General features: G+C 43.2%; 1 protein-coding gene across 3 annotated transcripts; it reads right to left on the bottom strand.

Annotated features, from left to right (window-relative positions):
• Positions 1 to 30: 30 nt before the first annotated feature.
• Positions 31 to 25,497, bottom strand: LOC115141398 (ubiquinone biosynthesis O-methyltransferase, mitochondrial-like). 3 transcript variants are annotated; one of them, XM_065000151.1, is made up of 7 exons: positions 25,430 to 25,497; positions 24,592 to 24,730; positions 11,319 to 11,456; positions 4,738 to 4,837; positions 2,688 to 2,939; positions 1,811 to 1,970; positions 31 to 1,470 (listed from the first exon to the last, which is right to left on the bottom strand). In XM_065000151.1, the coding sequence occupies exons 2-7, from the start codon at positions 24,609 to 24,611 to the stop codon at positions 1,274 to 1,276; spliced, it is 867 nt and encodes a 288-aa protein (XP_064856223.1). In that variant the 5' UTR covers positions 24,612 to 24,730; positions 25,430 to 25,497; the 3' UTR covers positions 31 to 1,273. The 3 variants fall into 3 exon arrangements, with proteins under 3 accessions (XP_064856223.1, XP_029536078.1, XP_064856222.1); XM_029680218.2 differs by lacking the exon at positions 25,430 to 25,497 and having other exon boundaries at positions 24,592 to 24,829; XM_065000150.1 differs by lacking the exons at positions 11,319 to 11,456; positions 25,430 to 25,497 and having other exon boundaries at positions 24,592 to 24,829.
• Between the last annotated feature and the right edge of the window lie 1,726 nt (positions 25,498 to 27,223).

Here is a 27,223-nt window from a genome sequence, read left to right as displayed (position 1 = left end):
TTTTCAAACAGATTCATTGTAGTTCTGAAATCGTATTCAATAATCCGTTTATTATAGCTTCCTGCTTATATATCCAATATCCTTACTGCACAGCCATACTGCAAGCGTGTGCACTCCAGCGGCGCTCACGTCAATGGAGGTAGACTACAGTCTATTGGACAAATTGTACATGTTCATCCTGGTTTGCTAAATTTATGGCAGAGCAATCTTATTCTGTTTAAGTATGTGACTGAAAACCAGCCCTGGACTGTTCTACAGCCTACATCGACCCATAATCAAAGTTGGACATAAAATGAGCAGCTTTTAAATACAATTTGTTAGAAGCCAGTGGGGCATGTGACTAGAATAACAATATTTGTGTCATGAGGGTAAAAAAAATATATACCTTTTTACATTTCAGCATAGTCCTGGGCGTGAAAGAAACACACGGTCCATCTGTGGAGGATCAAATACACTACTGTGACTGCACTTCTTGAAACATCCGGCCAATGATTGTGTCTGTTTTGAATAATAACTTGCAAGCATGATTTTAGTTGGAGGCTTGTTTGGGTCTTATGTAATAGTTCAGCCAGAAGCCAATTATAATCTCAAAATCACCATGGCTACAGAGTAGAGAGAAAGAGAGCAAGAAAAGGCCGAAGCAGCCTGATCTCCCCCTCCTATATTTCAGGGATTAGCAGGAAATATGTGGACAGAAAATCTAAAGACTTTTCTAATATAAAAAGCCCTCAGATTCTGAATTTCAGCACAGGATTTACAACTGAAACACCACATCACTGATTTGGACTATATCTTCACACTGTTGAAATGACACTAGAGAGGAATAATCGTCAGATCAGAGAATCTTAAAGGAAACCATTTCATTTCCTAATGGAGGACATAATAAGCATGTCAAGACAAACAATATCCATACAATGGATTTTGATGAACAGACATTGTGACTGTATTTTTGAAGAAAACATCTTGCTCAATAGTAAATCAGAGACCTGAGATGTCAATCATGGTGATGAACACTTCTACCATAACAGATGACATTGTAATGACAAGCCTTGAAAGCTTAAACAGTTCACGCAATTCAGATGGACTCATTATGCTGTGAACTCACAGAATAATCATGGCCTGGCTGAAAGAAAACACTATGTATTTGTATCAAGCACTGAACTATAACTTTCTCAAATGCTTTGTGTTTTTCAGGTCCATTGCCTTTCCCTTCAGAGATCAGAGGATCTGTGTTGCAGCAGACCACTTATGACAACTCTCTCCCGCGGTCAAGTCAGTTGTACCAGCGTCTGGCCTTAGCTTGGGCCACTATCACGGTGGGGTCTTCGGGGTCGTCCTCGTCAAGGTTCGGTTCCTCCTCGAGTTTGACCGCGTGCAGGGCGTAGTTGATGCTGGTGCTCTCTGTCCAGCTCCAGGCCCCTGATAGAGGGTTATACAGCATCCCTCGGATAGACTCCACATGGAAACCATCTGGGACGGAGTAGAGATCGAGAGGAATAGGTCAGAGAGAAATAGAGAGGGATAGAGAAAGAATGGGTGAGAAAGAAGATGAGAAATAAGAAAATGGGACAATTGAAAAGACAGAAAGCGAGAATGGATGAGAAAGAGAGCGAGAGACAGAGGGTCACACACACACAAACCTATTGGAAAGTGAGAATGAAAGAACGAGACAGCCAAACATAGACACCAGTATGCCTTCAAAAAGAGGCACCAGCACAATAGTAAAATACCAAAAGGGACAGTAGAAAGAGCTAAGAGGAGAGTGAGGAAGAGAAGTAGCAGCATGTGAATGAAGAGCAGGCAGACTCACTGGACTCTAGCAGGCGCTCCAGCTCCATGGGGCTGACAAACTTGTCCCAGTCATGGGTCCCGCTGGGCACGATGCGTAGCACCTCCTCTGCTGCCACGATGGCCAGGGCGTACGACAGCTGGGTCTTGTTGATGGTGGTGATGAAGAGGGAGCCTCCTGGCTGCACACAGGAGGGAGACCGTTACAACCCAGGGCTGTGTTCACTTGGCACCAAACCAGGAGAGACTACCCAGACTGGTACCTGGTCCAATAAGAAATGCTAATTTTCCTTTTCCGTTGCAAAATGTTTTTGTTGTTGTTGTGTACACTAATGAATGTGATCCAACAGATGTGTGTTGCGTCGGATGGCTCTATTATTGTCAATTGAGAGGCAGCAACACAGGTTTGATAAGATAAGAATTCAATAGAAGAAGAAAAACTACTGAAAGATCAGGTAAAGGGGACAGGCTTTGAATGCTTCATCTATAACACATCAGAGACTGTACACACAACTAACATGGAGAGATGAGAGCTGGTTTACATCTCAACCAATGAAGCTATTTTAAAACATGACATTGTACAGAACAAATTATAATTTATGATGGTCAGTGTTAAAAGAGCAGCTGAGAGATTTGGGCCAGAGAGTGAGAATCTGGATGCAATGGTATTAGAGGAGATTAGGAAGATTTGTGCTCTTTCAACTAATTTGTCCTCCAACACACTGACCCAGGAGATTGGAGGCATCTGGCCCTTGGACCGATAAAGAGGTCAACACAAAAGATAGTCGATAGTACAAATCACGCACACCCAAACACCACGGATAACTCAATGAAGCGACTGTTCTCTCAGAGAGAACAGTCATGAGTGTGTGGAATGTGAGACAAGTCACATGACCCACCTTGAGCACCTGGTTGCAGCAGAGTGTGAAGGTTTCCAGGTCAGCCAGATGTTCCACCACCTCCGAGGCCACCACTGCGTCAAACTGCCCTGCTCCGTGCCCCCCCTTTTCAGAGAGCTCCTCCAGAGTGATGGCACGGTAGCGCACATTGCCACGCAGGTCTGGATCATGCCACGCATGTACCTCCGCTGTCCCAATACTGTCTGCCACCGGGTCAATGCCTAGTACATCTGCCCCCAGTCTACCCAAGGGCTGGGAGAAAGTGAGTTTATACATAGTGACTTTGGAAAGTATTCACACCCCTTGAATTTTTACACATTTTGTTATGTTACAAAGTGGGATTAAAATATATTTAATTGTCAAATTTTGTCAATGATCCCTATATCAAGGCCAAAGAAAAACATTTTAAATTGTAGAATTTAAGTAAAACACTAATATATCTTGATTAAATAAGTATTCAACCCCCTGAGTCAATACATGTTAGCATCACCTTTGGCAGCGATTACAGCTGAGTGTTTTTGTGTAAGTCTTCAGGATATATGCATACCGGGATTGTACAATGATTTTCATATCTTGCCATAGATCCTCAAGCGGATTTAAGTCAAAACTAACTAGGCCACTCAGGAAAATTCTATGTCGTCTTGGTAAGCAACTCCAGTGTATATTTTGCCTTGTGTTTTAAGTTGGTCCTGCTGAAAGGTAAATTTTTCTCCCAGTGTCTGGTGGAAAGCAGACAACCAGGATTTTCTTTTCCTCTAGGATTTTGCCTGTGTTTAGCTCTAATCCATAATTTAAAAAAAATCCTAAATAACCCCCTAATCTTTGCTGAAGACAAGCATAACCATAACATGATGCAGCCACCATGCTTGAAAATATAAAGAGGGGTACTCAGTGATGCGTTTGCCCCAAACATAACTCTTTGTATTCAGGACAAAAAGTTAATTTCTTTGCCACTTCTGCTACTCCGCTCTCCTCTTTTTTGTTGTTGCCATATTGCAAACAGGATGCATGTCTTGGAATATTTTGATTCTGTACAGGCTTCCTTCTTTTCACTCTGCCATTGAGGTTAGTATTGTGGAGTAACTACGATTGTTGTTGATCCATCTTCAGTTTTCTGCTATCACAGCCATTAATATCATTGGCCTCATGGTGAAATCCCTGAGCAGTTTCCTTCCTCACCGGTAACTGAGTTAGGAAGGACGCCTATATCTTTGTAGTGACTGGGTGTATTGATACACCATCCAAAGTGTAGTTAATAACTTCACCATGTGCAAAGTGTCTGCTTTTTAAAATGTTATTTACACCAATCTACGAATAGGTGCCCTTCTTTGTGAGTTATTGGAAATCCTCCCTGGTTTCTGTGGTTTAATATGTGCTTGAAAATCACGTCTCGACTGAGGGACCTTACAGATAATTGTATGTGTGGGGTACAGAGATAGGGTAGTCAATTTTCATATGCTGGTGACACCCGTGTTTACACCTTAGTGCTGCCTGCTCGCCCGCAGCCAATCTCCATCCTTCCACAGCTGATGTCTTCTGAAAATAATTCCCCTAACTACACGATCCTCTGAGACGGACTCATACAGTCCAAAGTCTAACAGACTGTGTGTGTGTGTATTTCTGTCTGTGTGATAGAGAGCTATATCAGACCTGAAGTTGTCTCCTCAAATCAAAACTGCTGGTATGTGTTCACTTCAAATAAGAGCAAGAAAACAAATGCAATCCTTTGTAGATGTGAAGTTATCAAACACAAACAACCAACTGTCCTTTTCCACCAAACTGACCAGTGAAATTGAGAAGAAATATGAATGTATTTGACATTTCAAACATTATTAGCAACTGGTAGAGCAAGGAAAATGTTTGCATCACAAGCAGAATTGTACTGTACAGGCTACATTCAAAGTGAAGCTAAATCTGATTTGATAGCTTGCAATTTTTTAAAAAAATGGAATTTCCAAGCAGGTGTATGGGGATAAGAGTCAGTTGTCCACAGCAGCATCAGACTGCAGATCTATCGCATTCATACACACAAAAAAAATACACATTTTACCTCAGTGAGCAACCCCCCTCCACAGCCTACGTCCAGTATTCTGAGCCCTGCCAGGGGTTTCCCCGGGCGCCGCCCACCATGTGCGTTCAACAGATTATCCCTGAAAGAGGTCAGAGGTCACACTGTGAATACACACTACCACTCTTTCCACCCCATCCCCAAAGCCATACAGTGCATTCAAAGTATTCAGACCCATTGACTTTTCCCACATTTTGTTACCCTACAGCTTTTATTCTAAACTTGATTAAATTATTTGTTCTCAATCTACACAAAATACTCCACAAAAAAAACATATCACCCCATAAAAAACAGATCACATTTCCATAAGTATTCAGACCCTTCACTCAGTACTTTGTTGAAGCACCTTTGGCAGAGATTACAGCCTCAAGTCTTCTTGGATATGACGATACAAGCTTGGCACACTTGCATTTGAAGAGTTTCTCCCATTCTTCTCTGCAGATCCTCTCAAGCTCTGTCAGATTGGATGGGGAGTGTCGCTGCACAGCTATTTTCAGATCTCTCTAGAGATGTTCGATCGGGTTCAAGTCCAGTCTCTGGATGGGCCACTAAAGGATCTTGGCGATTCCTAACTTCTTCCATTTAAGAATGGAGGCCACTGTGTTCTTGGGGACCTTCAATGCCGCAGACATTTTTTGGTACCCTTCCCCAGATCTGTGCCTCGACACAATCCTGTCTCTGACAATTCCTTTGACCTCATGGCTTGGTTTTTGCTCCAACATGCACTGTCAACTGTGGGACCTTTATATAGACAGGTGTGTGCCTTTCCAAATCATGTCCAATCAATTGTATTTACTCCAATCAAGGATGATCAATGGAAATAGGATGCACCCGAGCTCAATTTCGAGTCAGGTAGCAAAAGGTCTGAATATGTATGTAAATAAAAAGGTATGTTTTTTAATTGTAATGCATTGGCCAAAATGTCATAGGGAGGGTAGTCAGATCTGACCGTGTGGTACAAGGACAACAACCTCTCCATCAACGTGATCAACACAAAGGAGATGATTGTGGACTACAGGAAAAGGAGGACCGAGCACGCCCCCATTCTCATCGATGGGGCTGCAGTGGAGCAGGTTGAGCTTCAAGTTCCTTGGCGTCCACATTAACAAACTAGAATGGTCCAAGCACACCAAGACAGTCGTGAAGAGGGCACAAAAAAACCTATTCCCTTTTTATTTTACCTTTATTTAACTAGGCAAGTCAGTTAAGAACAATTACTTAGTCTCCCTCTCAGGAGACTGAAAAGATTTGGCAATGGGTCCTCAGATCCTCAAAGGATTTTACAGCTACACCATCAAGAGAATCCTGACAGGTTGCATCACTGCCTGGTATGGCAACTGCTCGGCCTCCGACCGCACGGCACTACAAGAGGGTAGTTGTTGGGAATTTTATGAATAATGACTAAACAATATCTACATTTTAAATAGAACTATAACTAAATAAACTCTGTTTTATTATATCTGATTAATAATGTTAATTCATAAGGAAGGGATTGTGTAGCATGAAACAGGGGGTAATTAAACATAATAAGTACCATTCCAGCTATGTTGGGGAGGAATGGATTGTGGGTTTTAAGTAAGCAGAAAGGATCGTTAACCTGTGGTTGAACCGACTCAACTTAGCTCTGGGATGTTTAGATAAGGCAGCGAGTGTTTTCCTGGGTTTTCCATTTTCTGGAACGGTCTTCTAAATAGTGATGGATGAAGGTAAAGACTCCAGAAGTTAATCCTGATAATAGTGTGTGTGAGCTAGGAGGTTGGAATAAACTTTTGAACCTGCTTTGTCCTGGTCGTTAGGAGGAAGGACATTTTATAACCTATGACATCATATTTTGTATATAAACTGTTGTTCGTGTTTACATGGGAGTGCGCTCCGAGAATAAATACTATGATCTAATTTTGATAAGACTGATCTCTGTCTATTTTATGCAAATAAGAATCTTACAAATTCTTATAAATAGACTGAGTGGTTTAATTAATGTACACATAACGGAATTATGAAATTCCAATGACAGTAGTGCGTACGACCCAGTACATCACTGGGGCCAAGGTTGGGCCGACCAACCAGTGCTCCCGCACATTGGCAAACCGGGCTATCTGCATTGTGTCCCACCCATCACCCCAAACCCTATTTTACGCTACTGCTACTCTCTGTTCATCATATATGCATAGTCACTTTAACCATATGTACATGTACCTCAATCAGCCTGACTAACCGGTGTCTGTATGTAGCCTCGCTACTGTATATAGCCTGTCCTTTTACTGTTGTTTTATTTCTTTACCTACCTAATGTTCACCTAATACCTTTTTTTGCACTATTGGTTAGAGCCTGTAAGTAAGCATTTCACTGTAAGTATTCAGCGCATGTGACAAACTTTGATTTGATTCCTGCCATCCAGGACCAGTATTCCAATCGGTGTCAGAAGAAGGCCCTAAAAATTGTCAAAAGACTCCAGCCACCCTAGTCAGACTGTTCTCTCTGCTACCGCACAGCAAGCGGTACCGGAGCGACAAGCTGGTGACACTGTCTGTGACTTATTTAGAATTCAAGGCACACTTAACCAGCATAGCTCCCACACTCCGTAGCGATATGCCATCCCATATGGTTTGCGCTAAGTGGGACTATCATTTGTTTATCAACAGGACAATGACCTAACACACCTCAAGGCTGTGTAAGGGTTATTTGACCAAGGAGAGTGATGGAGTGCTGCATCAGATGACCTGTCCTCCACAATCACTCGACCTCAACCAAATTGAGATGTTTTGGGATGAGTTGGACCGCAGAGTGAAGGAAAAGCAGCCAACAAGTACTCAGCATATGTGGGAACTATTTCAAGACTGTTGGAAAAGCATTCCATGTGAAGCTGGTTGAGAGAATGCCAAGAGTGCAAAGCTGTCATCAAGGCAACTTTGAAGAGCCTAAAATATATTTTGATTTGTTTAACACTTTTGGTTACTACATGATTCCATGTGTTATTTAATAGTTGATGTCTTCACTATTCTTCTACAACATAGACAATTGTTTAAAAAATAAAGAAAAACTTGTGAATTAGTAGGTGTGTCCAAACTTTTGACTGGTACTGTATATTCACCAAAACAAATACATGGGGGATTGGAAATGATGCAGAGAATTACTGATAGAAGCCACAATATTAAATCTGATCTACCCCCTAAATTAAAAATATATATATGTTTAACAAAAAGCTATGATCCCTTATTGATGTCTCTTGTTAAATCAACTTAAAATCAGTGTAGATAAAGGGGAGGAGACAAGTGAAAGAATGATTTTTAAGCCTTGAGACATAATGACAAAGTAAAAACATGTTTTTGGAAATTTGCAAAATATCTCATCACATAAGTATTCACAGCACTGAGTCAATACTTTGTAAAAGGCTTTTTTTGCAGCGATTACAGCTTTGAGTCGTCTTGGGTATGTCTATCAGCTTTGCACGTCTGGATTTTTTTTCTCCCATTCAAGAACTCGAACAGTCAAAAAATGTCAAATTCCTGCCTATCCCTAGTCTGTTTGTGTGTGTGCTCTCCATGTTTCCCAACACCTCCTACTGTCACAATCCCCTTGGCTACACAGTCGTCAGGACAAACGCTGCCCTCCAATAATCCCCCAGCTAAATTACAACTTGAATCTCACAGCACCATCCCCTCCATCTCCATTCCCCTCCGTTGACCCCCATCTCCATCCCCTACACTCTGGCTGCTGTCCCCCCAGGCAAGATGTACATGGAGCGGGCGAGGAGTCACGTGTCCCCTTCATTACTGCCCTGCCACTATATCTCCCACAGCCTTGGCACAGAGAGCGGAAGAGAAAGCCTGAGTGGGCTGCAGGGAGAGAGCTTTAGCCTGGACGCCCTTCAGAAACTCTAACACTACCCATCCAGCCCATCTCACCACACAACTCTAATGCTTTTGATGAGGGACCATGTAGCCTACCGCTGCGCTTCCTTCTGGTTTCTGCTAGCAAGCTACACTAGCGCAAGTAAATAAACAAATAATATCCCCCCCAAAGAAGGAGGCTTCTGATGCTAAACCATCCAAATCAGTGCTGTTGTCCCCTCGTTTAAACAACCTGAGGGCAGAGACACATCAGTGTTGAGTCTGACATCCCTCAGTCACACTCACCACAGACTCATCACCGCCGGGTCACAAACAGGAAGGAAAGGGATTTGCTACTACAGGCTGGGTGAATGATAAAGCACTGATTAGCTGTGAAGAATATAGCATATCTTATCAATCGAAATACCCTCAGATTTGCCATGGCAGAATCAACTCTTTCCATATCATCTGCCCTTGTATCATCCCTATACATTATTAAATAAATAAATAAATAAAAATAAAAAAAATATATATATATATATATATATATATATATATATATATATATATATACACACACACACACACACACACACACACAGTATATCACAAAAGTGAGTACACCCCTCACATTTTTGTAAATATTTGAGTATATCTTTTCATGTGACAACACTGAAGAAATGACACTTTGCTACAATGTAAAGTAGTGAGTGTACAGCTTGTATAACAGTGTAAATTTGCTGTCCCCTTAAAATAACTCAACACACAGCTATTAAGGTCTAAACTGCTGGCAACAAAAGTGGGTACACCTTTTAGTGAAAATGTCCAAATTGGGCCCAAAGTGTCAATATATTGTGTGGCCACCATCATTTTCCAGCACTGCCTTAACCCTCTTGGGCATGGAGTTCACCAGAGCTTCACAGGTTGCCACTGGAGTCCTCTTCCACTCCTCCATGACGACATCACGGAGCTGGTGGATGTTAGAGACCTTGCACTCCTCCACCTTCCATTTGAGGATGCCCCACAGATGCTCAATAGGGTTTAGGTCTGGAGACATGCTTGGCCAGTCCATCACCTTTTCCCTCAGTTTCTTTAGCAAGGCAGTGGTCGTCTTGGAGTTGTGTTTGGGGTCGTTATCATGTTGCAATACTGCCCTGCGGCCCAGTCTCCGAAGGGAGGGGATCATGCTCTGCTTCAGTATGTCACAGTACATGTTGGCATTCATGGTTCCCTCAATGAACAGTAGCTCCCCAATGCCGGCAGCACTCATGTAGCCCCAGACCATGACACTCCCACCACCATGCTTGACTGTAGGCAAGACACACTTGTCTTTGTACTCCCCACCTGGTTACCGCCACACACGCTTGACACCATCTGAACCAAATAAGTTTATCTTGGTCTCATCAGACCACAGGACATGGTTCCAGTAATCCATGTCCTTAGTCTGCGTGTCTTCAGCAAACTGTTTGCGGGCTTTCTTGTGCATCACCTTTAGAAGAGGCTTCCTTCTGGGACGACAGCCATGCAGACCAATTTGATGCAGTGTACGACGTATGGTCTGAGCACTGACAGGCTGACCCCCCACCCCTTCAACCTCTGCAGCAATGCTGGCAGCACTCATACGTCTATTTCCCAACGACAACCTCTGGATATGACGCTGAGCACGTGCGCTCAACTTCTTTGGTCGACCATGGCGAGGCCTGTTCTGAGTGGAACCTGTCCAGTTAAACCGATGTATGGTCTTAGCCACTGTGCTGCAGCTCAGTTTCAGGGTCTTGGCAATCTTCTTATAGCCCAGGCCATCTTTATGTAGAGCATTTTGAGGGGACAGCAAATTTACACTGTTATACAAGCTGTACAATCACTACTTTACATTATAGCAAAGTGTAATTTCTTCAGAGTTGTCACATGAAAAGATATACTCAAATATTTACAAAAATGTGAGGGGTGCATTCACTTTTGTGATATAGTGTATATATATATTTTGGACCTCACACCTACTTCAGGCATTTCTCACTTCTGAGCTTCTTGTCTCAATGTAACTGGGGTCTGTCAATAACTTGTACTGCCTAGGCTCTGACATTTTAGCTCAGAGAGGTGCCTCTCTAGTAGGTGGGGGAGGGGCCGGGCCATACTGTGAGTGACACGGGGAGGAGGGAGACAGCAACCAACCAAGCCGACCCCCTATAGTAGACTAATAGCTGCCATAGCAATGATTAAGTAGTACCTGTTTTAACTGCATCAAACCGGGAGAAGCTAGTTAAGCTAGCTAATGTTAGCTAGCTAGGCTAACTGTGGTTGCAGTGCATGTGCTTTCTCATCCTACAGTTGCAAAAATAGGCTCTATGACTGTAGCTTATTGCCGCTTTAATGATTTATGATTGGCGTATGTACCTTGTTGTTGGCCACTCTCGTGAAAAGCGAGAGCATTATCATAATTTAACAAATCTCTCACTCTCTGTGTTCGGATCTGTATGGGCTCTTCTGGACACGTCAGTTCAAATTACACATACCCATAGACCCGTGACAATAATATCAGACACATGACATTAATTTAGAATTATGGAGCCAGACCCGCTCAGGTCTCGAGTATTCGGGTACAGGTGGATCTGGGAAGAATTGTAACTGACTCTCACATGGATTCTACGTCTAAATTAGCCCTAAATCGGTGGATGATTGTGGCATCTTTAATATGCAATTGCGTGAATAAACTACAGGCATACACACACGCACCGTATGAAAGGCACCCTGAGGTCATTCATTGAGTGGAGGGCTGCGAAGTCTCCCTGCTCATTCCACCACTTGTTGGCGAGAAGCTGGAACCTCTTCACCTCATTTGGGTCCACAGTGGTCTTGGAGGCAGAGCGAATCCTACAGATGCAAAACAGTTGTCACCAAGCACTCAAATACTGACATGTATTAGACATTGGGGACGTCCCAGGTCGTCTCGATTGCAGTTACACAACGTAGATCTCACAATGCCTGGGTCATATTCGTTAGTGCACACACCAGACCCAACAACAGGATGAATTGACTACAGGGGCAGTGAGGGCACACAATTTTGGAGTGTTCCTGCATTGGAATTATATTGAATTCTGCTTATATCATGCTATACTACATTAAACATCAAGTTAAAATGCTGAGACTCCGAGACCATTGATTGAGTGCTTTTGAAGTGACAGGTTGGTGCAAAATCTGTAGCCTATCTCCATTGCACTGTAGCAGCACAATGGACAGTGCCCTACACACTTAAACAAGGCTATTTTGGTCATAAATATAGGCTACAAGATAGATAGGGTAATTCACCCATTACAAACAGCCCATATGAATGTCTTACCAAAATAATGCAAATTAAATGCTGAAAGAAGTGACAGGTTGGTGTGAAATCGCCACTGCGCTCTATCAGCACCATGGACAGCGCCCTACACACTACAGAAAGACCTCTGAAAGCCCATTTGCTGAAATGACACCACTGGCTATATGATTAAAACCAACCAGCTAGATTGTTTACCTTTTCAGAAGAGTTTCAGCCTCTGTGATGCTCTGTGGAACTTCAGTAATCGATCATTCTATTCTACCCGAAATCTTTCCCCTCAAATGCCAGTTGGATTAGTTGAACTTTCCTAGGGTGTAGCATGCTTCTTCTGTGCGGACTGAACACATCTGTCAAAGTGGATATAGCCCCCCTCATGAGCCCTGTGATTTCATTTTGAATATTGTGTGACATGTATGTGGCGTTGTGGGTTATGGTGCTAAACACCTTGCCAAGTTCCTCGTCATTCGGAGAGTATATTCCATCATAGACAAAGTCCACTGCCACCCTCTTACTCGACTTGTATGTCCAATGTCCCCCTCAATGGCTACTGGTTTGAATTAAAGAAGTCAATGATGTCCACAATCGCCAAAATTGTGTGATTTCTTGCCAGCTGCCCGTCACTAAAAAGTGTTGACACCAATGTTCCCATAACACTTCAAAATAGTTTCTTTTCACAGTGTATTTCAAATGCTCTTTGCTTAATGCGTGCCTAGCAAATCAAATCAAATTGTATTTGTCACATGTTTAGCAGATGTTATTGCGGGTGTAGCAAAATGCTTGTGTTTTTAGCTCCAACAGTGCAGTAATATCTAACAATACACATCTAAAAATAAAGGAATGGAATTAAGAATATATAAATATTTGGGCGAGCAGTGTCAGATCCTTTGGTACCATCAATAGCATGCTTCTAGTTTAGAATACCCAGCTTGGGTGAAGGCCTTGTCTGCGTTAGCATTGGCCCCAACACAGAACTCTCGACATGGGAAACAAAATGACACATCTGCAGTAACAGAGTATTCCAGCCACTCTCTTCCTATGAACCAGTTGCTATTAAATTAAAGTTTTTGGATTGAAAACCTGCAGCTTGGGCAGGATTATAAGATAACCTGGGCTTTCTACTCTGTTCCAAGACCATCAGGAACAGTCGGAGGTGGCGGGGCTGTGGAGCCGTTATCCTTGTGGCGCTTGTGGAAGGGTGGGTAAGCTCTGCATGTGGAGCTCGACACCATCATTGCCGCTAGGCTTGGCGGCGGCCTCAGTGGTTGACGCTGCTGCTCATTACTCTCCTTCTTTTGGCTTTGTTTGGTTTGAGCTAGCTAAATAGGCTAAGGCGATTATAAACATTTTTTACAGCTAACTAAGAAGCTAGCTAAACTCTGTAGCGGTGGAGAGTGAGGAAGAGTTGAGTGAAGCAGCTTCAATGGTAAACATGACACCACCTTACAAATAAGAAATTACAGGCATCACTTAGCCTACCACAGATGATAAGCATTTTCTCCTACTTTTTATGGAAACCTATGGGGGGGTGATAAGAGACATAAGCCTAGGCAACTGTACAGCCATGTGGCTGTTGCCTAGCATTGAACGTCTGACTGACATGACACCAACCCCTTACTAACATCTGCGTCGCGTGTTAATGAAAGTCATAATGTGCATAGTTTATATTAATTAAATCTCAACCATAAATGTTAGAAACATACTATTTTTCCGTGCAAGCAGACATTCTGACATAACCACCTTGAGCTATAGTGTAGCCTACAGTTTGTGTATTTCCTGTTATCGCTAATGGCGTAGAAAAGATTATGTCCAATCTACAGGTAATCTGTCCTTCCTTCAACACCTCATGGCATCTCGCTGTATACGGATCTAAATGTTGTTAGCCAATCAGACTGTGTTGTTACCAGTTCCCAGTAGCCTACATCAGACAACCAATAAGAGTTTGTGTCCATGGCTTTCAGAAGAATAGAGGAGTTCAAAAGGTGCTAAATGGGATCCTTGGGATATCCCTTCAGTCGAATAAAGCAGTTTTCCCAGATGGTCCTTGCAAATCTGGATCTTTGGGATGTCCCTACCAACTATACATGTAAAATGTTTAATTTTAGTGTTAGCAGTGAACGTTCATAGAGTGAGAGTCTGGCATGGTATTTGAGAGCTAGACAGCAACATAAAAAAAAGAATGTCTATTTTACAAGTGGCAGAAGCAATTTTCAAGTGTCTGCCCCAGATATTTTCCTTTTAGACGATGAAAAGAATTCAAGATGTCCATGATCCAATTGAGGAGTAAGTAGGCTATATTTAAGTTGTGATTATCGTTAGGAAATATTTAGGTCTACTGTGTTAAGGCAAATTTGGTTTTTGAAAATACATTTAGTTGATATTGTGTTGATAACGTATTGTTGAAAGCACATAGGCAATATTATTTCCTGTGTCGATAGCGGAGTAGGCTAGTGTACAATAACGTAATTTGATGTGCTAGTATTATTTAATGGATGAATTACATTTTCAATTAAAATATACACACGTAAGCAATATTATTTACATTGTAATACACTACCCCTACATACCATTGTACTATAGCAGTAGTCATCAACCTTTGGGTCAAAATCACTTTGAGTCAAAATGTATGCTGAGATCTTACCACTCTGGTTTTTTAATAACATGACTTAATAAATCCTCTTTAGGATTGGACCCTTTTTTTCAATTTTTCACCAAAAATGAAATACCCAAATCTAACTGCCTGTAGCTCAGGTGCTGAAGCAAGGACATGCATATTCTTGGTACCATTTGAAAGGAAACACTTTGAAGTTTGTGGAAATGTGAAAGGAATGTAGGAGAATAACACATTAGATCTGGTAAAAGATAATACAAGGTACAAAAAAATACAAAAAATGTTTTTTTTCCTATCATCTTTGAAATGCAAGATAAAAGGCCATAATGTATTATTCCAGCCCAGGTGCAATTTAGATATTGGCCACTAGATGGCAACAGTGTGTGTGCAAAGTTTTAGACTGATCCAATGTTCCAAATTTTGAATCAAGACTGCCCAAATGTGCCTAATTTGTGTATTAATAACTTTTATGTTCAAAACTGTGCACTCTCCAAAACAATAGCATGGTATTCTTTCATTGTAATAGCTACTATAAATTGGGCAGTGCAGTTAAATTAACAAGAATTTAAGCTTTCTGACAATATCAGATATGTCTATGTCCTGGGAAATGTTCTTGTTACTTACAACCTCATGCTAATCGCATTAGCCTACGTTAGCTTAACGTCCCGCAGGGGACCCACCGATCCTGAAGTATGAAACTGTAAGCCTATTCAACAGTACTGTAGCAATGAGATTTGTGCAGTAACCTATAGGCCCAATACATTATCACTGCATACTGAGGTTGCTTGAATATACCTGCCAATGCATTGTTGTTCGGGACATTTAAAAATATATATATATTTCCAGGTGGGCTATATGATCACACCATTGTTGTATTACTTGTGAGGCACAGCTGAGTGAGCATACATTTCAATAATTTGCTATTTATTTTACTGGGCTGATGGTGCCTGCATCTGATGGTCACTCTCCCTTTCCTCCACTGACACTGACCAAAAAGGGACACCGTCTTCCAGCTGATGGTGAAACTCGAGTTGCACCACATTATTTCTGCCTCATGCACAAATTCATGCTGTTACTCCTATGAACAGAGAAAAAAGACCCAAGCCGCTAATAACAAACGCAAGCCTATAGATACACTTTCCTACTCATTCATTACTGCTGCACTGCTTGTTGTAGCACTGAGCGGAAATAGGAAAAACGCGCATTTTATGGCTTATAAAAAGTGTTGAGTACAAAGTGTTAACAGTGCTGAGTAAGAACTTAAACATGAACTCACTCATAAAAACAGCAGCTCTTTGCTGTATTCGATGACAGTCTCTCTCTAGCCATGGTTTTAAACGTTCTCATCTGAGCAATCTGACCTAAGGTTTTTGACCAGGTAAACATCGTCTGCTGTTCATTTATTTTCTGGCCTTCCAAGAGATACATTTGTAATAATACGAAATATAATTGAATTTATTTCTATTATAATCAAGGTGAGAATGAACATGGATAGGGCGCATGAGAAAAAGGAGCCACCAGAGAAGAATCAAAAGGGACCAAATGCTTCGACATCCGGGCGATTGACTTGGCTTGGAAAAAGGACGAAAGACGAGACCCGGGAAAGCTTGGTGCTCCTAGCTGGGTTCTATTCCATTAAGGTGAATTTAAAAACCTCAGATGATAATAATTTGCATTTGCCACCTTGTGGTGGGTGGCATCGCCATGCTGTCAGCAGTACCAACACTGGTCCAGGAGTTTCTCCAAATAGTCCATTTCAAAGCTAACCACTGGGTCACATTAAATAACCGCCACTTTCAGTGTAGGAAAGACTATTGAGAGTAAATATTACTTCATCATAGGAGAGCTGTAGCTCCGCCCACCAGTGATGTGGAGCAGAGCATGCTGGGCGATCTCTAAGGTGAAGGAAGTAACTAGAGAAAGTACACAAGCCGTGATAAGTTCCAGCCATCTCTTGTGATTACCTATATAGTTAGCATTCTTTGTTTTAGCCAGTGTGCGTCCTTCAGAAATGTGAGTTCATATTTCTTACAATTCATGTGTTGTCGACGCACTCCTTTGTTATATGCCAATGAGCACGTTTACCGCGAGCAAGCAACTGTAAGCTTGCTAACCCTGTTGTTTGTCATCTCATTTCAGACATTTAACATTAGCATTTAAGTCTTATATGCCCTGTGGTTATATATATGCCCTGTGGTTATATGGATGTATACTGATTATGTGGGTATTTTGTTAGCAATGAGCCTTGGGGATGCATTATACATTCAAGTTCATGCAGTTGTGTGAGGATGATAGTGCTGCTCAGTAATTGCACTCCTCTGATCATTCATTAGTAAAGTCACAGCCATGTTGTATTGCCCTGTGCAGCAGAACCACTTGTAGCCATTATTTAGAGCTTATGTAATTGGAGGTTGTATTAAACCTACACCTGACATTTACTATTGTATTTCATTTACCACATTTCAGAACCACACACTCTTAGTTAACACACTTGTCAAGCCGTACACTGTGCTGTGCCGTTACTGCTCTGTAAATCAGCGTCATTAAACAACCTCAACTGGCATCCTACTGGTCTGTTATCTGTGCCCTTACAAGCACCTGGGAGAGAACACGCAGTGCTAAGTAAAACCTAACCCTAAAGAATATACAGTCCACCAAGTCCTCAACTACACCCAGGTAGGTGCTCTTAAGGTGTATGACACCACCCCGGAGTTTCTCTCACAACTCATCTCTCCATCTTTTCCAGGGACCATCCCTTGCCTCCCTTATCAACCCCACTGACAGAAAAATAAATTGACATGTATCCTTTCTTTTCTGTCTGCCATTAACATTATTGCATGTCTAATCAAACATTTAAATCATTCAATAACTGTATTTTTACATACCTGATCATCCTTTAACCTGTGCGTTTGCTTTTTTAAGTCTCTCCTTCCCTTTTCTGTTAACTCTGCTCCTGTTCTCCATGACCTAGGGGGTTCTGCCTAATACCCAGACATGGATCCACCAGATGTCCTCCATTACCAACCACCCTCCAACTTTTCATTACATCAGCTCCTGTTATTGTCATGTTGTCATTATTTGCTAAGAAAGAGCAAGACAACTATCATACTGGGCCCATAATGTGAGATGCACAGATTAGCTAAAAACACTAGCACTGCTGGGCAGCAGCACCTGTACTTTGCAGTTTCCCTCTTCCAAGACTGACTACCTGATGAAAACAAGTGACCGGCAGAACCTCCCAGCCACACAATACCCACCTCCTCTATTCCAAACACCAGAATTCAGTATTTCAGTCTATGATTGCCATGTGATTGTACAACAAATCTGAAAGTAAATCAACACACTTGTACCAACAAAAGTATCAAAGTTTGTGTATTTAAATGTAAAATATTGCCAGATTGGTTTTCACAGCTGTTTCGTAAGATGTTCATTATTGTAAACTGTAACGTATCCCTTGATGGTATTTGTTAGTTCAACATTGTTGTATTATAAGACATACAATAGATATGTCAACTTCCGGGTTGGAGCGAGCGGTCGCATCTGCACTCGGTCCGCAGGTAGTATTACATTTCATTACATTTCATTATAGTACAACGGTTTGATTTGTCTAATCTTAGCAATTTTTCTTCTTAGCTAGCTACATAGCCGTCTTTGTATCATAGATAATTGCGTAATTATCGTATTTCGTCGTCCTAACGCAGTCTACACCGCCCTGCAGCTAGCTAGCTAGCTAACGTCTACCGTTAGCTAGTCCACCGTCTACCGATTAGCAGCACAACTTACACTCAACTGAACGACTTGATTAGTGTAGTGTTAGCTAGCTACATAGTTGTCTTTGCTGTCTTCGTATCCAAGATAATTGTGTAGTTTAGAGTGTGTAGTTTTAGAGTGATTATCTTAATTTACCGAGGTTAGCTAGCCAGCTATTTGTCGTCCTTAACGTAACAGAACTTCCGCACTCAACAATCCGGTCGCATTTCGCTTCGCTCCACAGGTAGTATCACATTTTTCATTTCATTACAGTACAACGGCTTGATTTGTTTGATCGTAGCTAGCTACATAGCTAGCTACATAGCCGTCTTTGTATCAAAGATAATTGTGTAGTCTTCAGCGATTTCCTAGGTTAGCTAGCCAGCTATTGTCGTTCTTTAACGCAACGTAACGTAAATCAACACTGCTAGCTAGCCAGCTAGCCCCGAATAGCAGCACAGTAGCACAGTAGAAACCATTACACTCAACGGAACGACTTGATTAGTGTAGTGTCAACAACGCAGACACTGCCAGCTAGCCTACATAGTCAACAACGCAGCCTCTGCCAGCTAGCCTACTTCAGCAGTACTGTATCATTTTAATCATTTTTGTCAATAAGATTCTTGCTACGTAAGCTTAACTTTCTGAACACTCGAGACGTGTAGTCCACCTGTCATTCCAATCTCCTTTGCATTAGCGTAGCCTCTTGTGTAGCCTGTCAACTATGTGTCTGTCTATCCCTGTTCTCTCCTCTCTGCACAGACCATACAAACGCTCCACACCGCGTGGCCGCGGCCACCCTAATCTGGTGGTCCCAGCGCGCACGACCCACGTGGAGTTCCAGGTCTCCGGTAGCCTCTGGAACTGCCGATCTGCGGCCAACAAGGCAGAGTTCATCTCAGCCTATGCCTCCCTCCAGTCCCTCGACTTCTTGGCACTGACGGAAACATGGATCACCACAGATAACACTGCTACTCCTACTGCTCTCTCTTCGTCTGCCCACGTGTTCTCGCACACCCCGAGAGCTTCTGGTCAGCGGGGTGGTGGCACCGGGATCCTCATCTCTCCCAAGTGGTCATTCTCTCTTTCTCTCCTTACCCATCTGTCTATCGCCTCCTTTGAATTCCATGCTGTCACAGTTACCAGCCCTTTCAAGCTTAACATCCTTATCATTTATCGCCCTCCAGGTTCCTCGGAGAGTTCATCAATGAGCTTGATGCCTTGATAAGCTCCTTTCCTGAGGACGGCTCACCTCTCACAGTTCTGGGCGACTTTAACCTCCCCACATCTACCTTTGACTCATTCCTCTCTGCCTCCTTCTTTCCACTCCTCTCCTCTTTTGACCTCACCCTCTCACCTTCCCCCTACTCACAAGGCAGGAAATACGCTCGACCTCATCTTTACTAGATGCTGTTCTTCCACTAACCTCATTGCAACTCCCCTCCAAGTCTCCGACCACTACCTTGTATCCTTCTCCCTCTCGCTCTCATCCAACACTTCCCACACTGCCCCTACTCGGATGGTATCGCGCCGTCCCAACCTTCGCTCTCTCTCCCCCCGCTACTCTCTCCTCTTCCATCCTATCATCTCTTCCCTCTGCTCAAACCTTCTCCAACCTATCTCCTGATTCTGCCTCCTCAACCCTCCTCTCCTCCCTTTCTGCATCCTTTGACTCTCTATGTCCCCTATCCTCCAGGCCGGCTCGGTCCTCCCCTCCCGCTCCGTGGCTCAACGACTCATTGCGAGCTCACAGAACAGGGCTCCGGGCAGCCGAGCGGAAATGGAGGAAAACTCGCCTCCCCTGCGGACCTGACATCCTTTCACTCCCTCCTCTCTACATTTTCCTCTTCTCTCTCTGCTGCTAAAGCCACTTTCTACCACTCTAAATTCCAAGCATCTGCCTCTAACCCTAGGAAGCTCTTTGCAACCTTCTCCTCCCTCCTGAATCCTCCTCCCCCCTCCTCCCTCTCTGCAGATGACTTCGTCAACCATTTTGAAAAGAAGGTCGACGACATCCGATCCTCGTTTGCTAAGTCAAACGACACCGCTGGTTCTGCTCACACTGCCCTACCCTGTGCTCTGACCTCTTTCTCCCCCCTCTCTCCAGATGAAATCTCGCGTCTTGTGACGGCCGGCCGCCCAACAACCTGCCCGCTTTACCCTATCCCCTCCTCTCTTCTCCAGACCATTTCCGGAGACCTTCTCCCTTACCTCACCTCGCTCATCAACTCATCCCTGACCGCTGGCTACGTCCCTTCCGTCTTCAAGAGAGCGAGAGTTGCACCCCTTCTGAAAAAACCTACACTCGATCCCTCCGATGTCAACAACTACAGACCAGTATCCCCTCTTTCTTTTCTCTCCAAAACTCTTGAACGTGCCGTCCTTGGCCAGCTCTCCCGCTATCTCTCTCAGAATTACCTTCTTGATCCAAATCAGTCAGGTTTCAAGACTAGTCATTCAACTGAGACTGCTCTTCTCTGTATCACGGAGGCGCTCCGCACTGCTAAAGCTAACTCTCTCCTCTGCTCTCATCCTTCTAGACCTATCGGCTGCCTTCGATACTGTGAACCATCAGATCCTCCTCTCCACCCTCTCCGAGTTGGGCATCTCCGGCGCGGCCCACGCTTGGATTGCGTCCTACCTGACAGGTCGCTCCTACCAGGTGGAGTGGCGAGAATCCGTCTCCACACCACGCGCTCTCACCACTGGTGTCCCCCAGGGCTCTGTTCTAGGCCCTCTCCTATTCTCACTATACACCAAGTCACTTGGCTCTGTCATAACCTCACATGGTCTCTCCTATCATTGCTATGCAGACGACACACAATTAATCTTCTCCTTTCCCCCTTCTGATGATCAGGTGGCGAATCGCATCTCTGCATGTCTGGCAGACATATCAGTGTGGATGACGGATCACCACCTCAAGCTGAACCTCGGCAAGACGGAGCTGCTCTTCCTCCCGGGGAAGGACTGCCCGTTCCATGATCTCGCCATCACGGTTGACAACTCCATTGTGTCCTCCTCCCAGAGCGCTAAGAACCTTGGCGTGATCCTGGACAACACCCTGTCGTTCTCAACTAACATCAAGGCGGTGGCCCGTTCCTGTAGGTTCATGCTCTACAACATCCGCAGAGTACGACCCTGCCTCACACAGGAAGCGGCGCAGGTCCTAATCCAGGCACTCGTCATCTCCCGTCTGGATTACTGCAACTCGCTGTTGGCTGGGCTCCCTGCCTGTGCCATTAAACCCCTACAACTCATCCAGAACGCCGCAGCCCGTCTGGTGTTCAACCTTCCCAAGTTCTCTCACGTCACCCCGCTCCTCCGCTCTCTCCACTGGCTTCCAGTTGAAGCTCGCATCCGCTACAAGACCATGGTGCTTGCCTACGGAGCTGTGAGGGGAACGGCACCTCAGTACCTCCAGGCTCTGATCAGGCCCTACACCCAAACAAGGGCACTGCGTTCATCCACCTCTGGCCTGCTCGCCTCCCTACCACTGAGGAAGTACAGTTCCCGCTCAGCCCAGTCAAAACTGTTCGCTGCTCTGGCCCCCCAATGGTGGAACAAACTCCCTCACGACGCCAGGACAGCGGAGTCAATCACCACCTTCCGGAGACACCTGAAACCCCACCTCTTTAAGGAATACCTAGGATAGGATAAAGTAATCCCTCTCACCCCCCTTAAAAGATTTAGATGCACTACTGTTCCACTGGATGTCATAAGGTGAATGCACCAATTTGTAAGTCGCTCTGGATAAGAGCGTCTGCTAAATGACTTAAATGTAAATGTAAAATGTTCAACCACAAGGGTGTACTAATGAGCTAAATCAGAGGACTAATATTACTTCAGTGTAGATAAGGGAAGGCCTGTTAAAATTAAAACATGCCAGCCAGACAAGCCAGTGTATGAATCAAATGTATTTGCATACAAACGGAGTGGAAATTGGCTGATTTTGATCTGTAAGGTAAGCAACATTACTGTGTGGGGAGGGGCATTGAAATTATATATTTTTACCCTGATGCCTGTTTATTCATAAAAATCATAAGATTAAGCATAACATTCATCGCAATGGTTAGCATATGCAAATTAATAGGAATACATTTAGCCTAATTGATAACAATTGATAATCAGGCTTTTGTTTGTCAAATCCAGATTAAATAAAGGTCTTTATGTGTGTCAAATCTGTAGGTGCTTGTGGGCTAAATCGATGACAAACAGCTGAAATGTTCAGGCTTCATCATGATCTGTGATCAGAACAGACTGGGGTGTTTTCGGTTCCGTTTAGTCTAACGATATGTGTAAGAACGCAACTGCATTGAAATGAATAGCCTGATTCAATGGAATTCTCCTGAATAATAAAATGTTTTTATCTCTAAATTGCAGAGCATTTAATTAACCATCATTTTCCTGTGATGTTGAGGCTGAGCAAGACTTATTGGCTAGTAGACTATGCAGAAATAATCGTGGAGTTATTCATTGTTATAGCCTAGATTGCTTTATATAATCTGGACCATAGGACCATTTCCTATGGCTAAGAAAACAAGTAGTAGCATATGCTTTTTGCCTCTCTATGACAAGGGTTTGGCCTATATCCTCACACACACCCTCAATTTGAACCCTGCTTTTAACCATAAGACATCGCCACAGAAATGTATAGCCTAAGGATTTCATGGTGACAGTGATTGTGTCTGATAACCTCTTGTTTCTGAATAGGGCTACCTCCAACAAAGAAGCTCATGTGTCTGTATTGATGTGAGAAATAGGCATATCTACACAGTAATAGTGGCTGGCTGCGATATCAACTAGCCTAATAAGTTTTGCATTGAGGTGATAGCCCTATTTTATCAAAAATCGACTAATTAAATTGATTAGATTACCATGGCAATGAAAAATATTTTTTGCAAAATCATGTAGACGTTTGTAAGCCGTTCATGGGTTGATCTTTAATAATAAATTAACAGACCCTTAAACTAATGTGTGAAACACATGTAGATGTTTTTAACATGCAGACCGGACACGTCGGGTGCTCGAGAGTCACAAAATAAATATAGAAATCCGTATTATTCTATTATTGCACCCACACTGCTTGCACACCAACGAGCATCTGGGTTGCCAAGGGCTAAAATAGAAGTCATTCCTATTTCTGACCCAGATCGCGCTGCAAGTCCTGCCTCTCCCATCTCCTCATTGGTTTATAGAAGCAGGTACCTACGTGCCATCTCATTGGTTATACCCACGTGGGTGATTGAAAGACAAACTGTTTTGCCGGTTGTTGTGGTAATACTATGAAAGTGTAGATGCCAATCACCATTTTTTTTTTTTACCTTTATTTAAACTAGGCAAGTCAGTTAAGAACAAATTCTTATTTTCAATGACGGCCTAGGAACAGTGGGTTAACTGCCTGTTCAGGGGCAGAACGACAGATTTTGTACCTTGTCAGCTCGGGGATTTGAACTTGCAACCTTACTAGTCCAATGCTCTAACCACTAGGCTACGCTGCCGCCCCATATAAGTTCAAATATGAAAAAGCCTGGAAGGAGAAGAGATGACTAGAAACGAGTCGGTTGGTGGTTTTATGTGTGGAATAATTGTCAGAGTAGAGGATCTTGTGCATTTCAGGTAAAATAACAACTCAAATGTTTATTCCCAGGACAAATTAGCTAGCAACAGCAAGCTAGCTAAATAGGACAAATTAGCTAGCAAGTGCAAGCTAACTAGCCATACATGTTTAATGCTTTTCGACCTGTCCCCAAATGAATGTCATTGGTTCAGAGTTTGTTTTGATATTTTAACCTGCATGTCGTGATCGCGTTTGGTGTAGGGGGACAAAATACAGTTATGCACGATAGCGCACGCGCGCAGCCGGTTTGGTGCATAAATTGTCAGGTCTGGTCAGCATGTTACACGCAAACTGACACGTGACGCGATCACCACATCTACATGACGTGTCGTGAACTTGTCGGTAGGGCATGGCACACACAGAAGCTAAACAGTCTACATAACACTGGAGAGTATTTGGAATAATCCGTTTTTCTAATGCTTGCAATCATGAATACAACCCTGGGGTGTAATAATTAGTGCACACAGTGGCAAAACGTTTGGCAACGAAAACTAGTTTTTATTCACGTAGGCCCCTCCCCGTTTGCATTGCATTCTTGTCTAGTGATTAAAAAACCACGCAGCGCCCTTCTGAGATGCTCAGTACGACTGCAAAAAGACAACCTGGAACGAAACCATTTTCCGTTAGCATGGCGTTAGTTAGAGAAACTGAGTCCACGTGCAATCGCTAAGACCCTCATACCACATCTGCAAACTAAAATGTAATTGTACCATACCTCACATGCGCGAAACCCATTTGAGAGCGACGCTCCAGAAACTGCGTGTGATGTTTACATACTGAAGTCCAGCTGACTGTAGTCCGAGTTGAAGTAGGAGTGCCATTCACCACACTTGTTGAACAGCGGGTGCAAAACCCTAAAATGAGACGTCCAAACTTCTTTGAATACATGTCTACCGAACACAAATATAAATGTAAAAAACAGACAGGTCAATGTGACCGTGGTGTACTCATTATCTTACTGTTCGAGTGGAAACACTGCTGTGCATAGAAAGTTCCTACTGGCTACTGGTTCCCTGGCAAAATCTACTCCAGTCCCAAATTATTAGTGTATAAATACTCAATTAAACCAACACTGAGTTCAGTAATATATCAACGATTAAACAACTGTAACGTAGCCTGTTGTAAGGTGGGGGTTATACATTTTGATGATTGGTGTTGAACATACATTTCTATTTATTGTGTATGGGGACACCCCTTCATACGAGTGGATTCGGCTATTTCAGCCACACCCGTCGCTGACATTGTGTATAAAATCAAACACACAGCCATGTAATCTCCTTTCCAACAAGTCAGTTCATCAAATGTCTGCCCCGCTAGAGCTGCTCCGGTCAACTGTAAGTGCTGTTATTGTGAAGTGGAAACTTCTAGGAGAAACAGCACCCCAGTGAAGCAGGTACGCCGAGCACAGAAAGCCACCATCGCGCGCATAACGAACTCTGAACCAACTATATTAATTTGGGGACAGGTCGAAAAGTATTAAACATTTATAGCAATTTAGCTTGCTGTTGCCAGCTAATTTGTCCTGGGATATCAACATTGGGTTGTTATTTTACCTGAAATGTACAAGATCCTCTACTCCGACAATTAAGCCACAGATAAAAGGGTAAACCACTTTTTTCTAGTAATCTCTCGAGAGGCGGGACTTGCAGTACTTGAAGCGTCACAAATAGAAAGCATTTAGCATCGCCCGTGGACGCGACGTTAGCAGTGTGGTCAGCAGATCACCATGCGCATTGCAGAGCTTTGGCTGGATGTTCCAACATCTAGTGGAAAGCCTTCGCAGAAGAGTGGAGGCTGTTATTAGCAGCAAAGAGGGGACCAACTCCATATTAATACCCATGATTTTGGACTCAGATGTTCAACGAGCAGGTGTCTACATAGTGTATATGTAACAGTATAGACTTTACGTCCGTCCCCTCGCTCCGAACTGGGCGCGACGCAGGGACGCTCAGCACACGTTAGTCACCCTCGAAGCATCGTTACCCATCGCTCCACAAAAGCCGCGGCCCTTGCAGAGCAAGGGGAACCACTACGTCAAGGTCTCAGAGCAAGTGAAGTCACCGATTGAAACGCCACTAGCGCGCACCACCGCTAACTAGCTAGCCATTTCACATCGGCTACACTCACCCCCCTTTTGACCTCCTCTTTCCGCAGCAACCAGTGATCCGGGTCACGGCACCAGTGTAACAGATGTATATGTACTCTCCATGCGTTGTGTTTTCTCAAAATAAATCATTTCGGCCAGTGGTCCCAGTTGAGCATCCATTTATTTCTGCAATTGTTAAATGGGAAACAGCACGTTAGTTGTGCAGGGCTTAATATTGATGGCTAAATCCCTTGCATAATTTTCATACTGGGCGAAAATACAATACAAAATATAACATGTGTAAATACCTGTTGTTAAATGGGAAACAGCACGTTAGTTGTGCAGGGCTTAACGGTATTGATGGCAAAATCTGTAGCATGAAGACAACTGTGTTAACAGTGGCTTATGTGACCATTACATCGGTGTAAACTAGCTAACACACTTATTTACAGCAATCATATGCCAAAGCACATCCCAGAAAGCCCCTCAATCCCTAACAGGTACCATATACCCACACATGTATAAATCAGTAACGTACAGCAAACTTGTACACATTGTAAAATAGTAGTCAGAACATGACCTACCCCTTGCATCACATTTTCATACTGGGAAGACGTTCACGTTCTCCCCCTATCTGCAAGCGGGGCCGATCACAACACACCTTATTGTCATAAGAGTTGAACTAACCAATAAGAATGCTTGAACATTAAATACACATTTCTTTAGAGGCAAGTGGAAACATAACCAACCCTGTTACATATAACACTAAATCAAACACTGTCAGATGGCGATAGTTGTTTCAGCTGAATGGAGAAAGTGTTATGTATGAACTGGTCAGTCCACGGGGGATACATGTATAGCCGGCTGCATACGTTCCCTTTGGACGGTAAGATTAAACGAGTCAATATCGCCATCTGCAGGAATTCAGGCTAATATAAATCTTGTGTACTGTATTGTTGTATATTTCATGCATAACATAAAGCTGAAATTGGACTGTGCCAGTAATATATACTTAAAAATATAAACACAACAAATTCAACAATTTTACTGAGCTACAGTTCATATAAGGAAATCAGTCAATTGATATAAATAAATTAGGCCCTAATCTATAGATTTCACATAACTGGGCAGGGGTGCAGCCATGTGTGGACCTGGAAGGGCATAGGCAAAGAGGCAGTATTAACATTACATTCTCTGGTGGACATTCCTGCAGTCAGCATGACAATTGCGCACTCCCTCAAAATGTAGACATCTGTGGCAT

Source organism: Oncorhynchus nerka, linkage group LG14 (genome assembly GCF_034236695.1).
Source record: "Oncorhynchus nerka isolate Pitt River linkage group LG14, Oner_Uvic_2.0, whole genome shotgun sequence".
In the NCBI taxonomy this organism is placed as follows: Eukaryota; Metazoa; Chordata; class Actinopteri; order Salmoniformes; family Salmonidae; genus Oncorhynchus; species Oncorhynchus nerka.
The sequence above is the reverse complement of the archived record's forward strand: the minus strand, read 5'-3'. Positions and strand labels throughout refer to the sequence as shown.

What these genes read in the sequence shown, in the direction of transcription:
- LOC115141398 (XM_029680218.2), bottom strand. Translation starts at nt 24,764, where the DNA reads ATGTATTCAAAGAAGTTTGGACGTCTCATTTTAGGGTTTTGCACCCGC. An exon ending in ATGGGTTTCGCGCATGTGAG is followed by an intron (nt 11,457 to 24,591) that starts GTATGGTACAAT and finishes TTGCATCTGTAG; the next exon opens with GATTCGCTCTGCCTCCAAGA. An exon ending in GGAGCGCCTGCTAGAGTCCA is followed by an intron (nt 1,471 to 1,810) that starts GTGAGTCTGCCT and finishes ACTCCGTCCCAG; the next exon opens with ATGGTTTCCATGTGGAGTCT.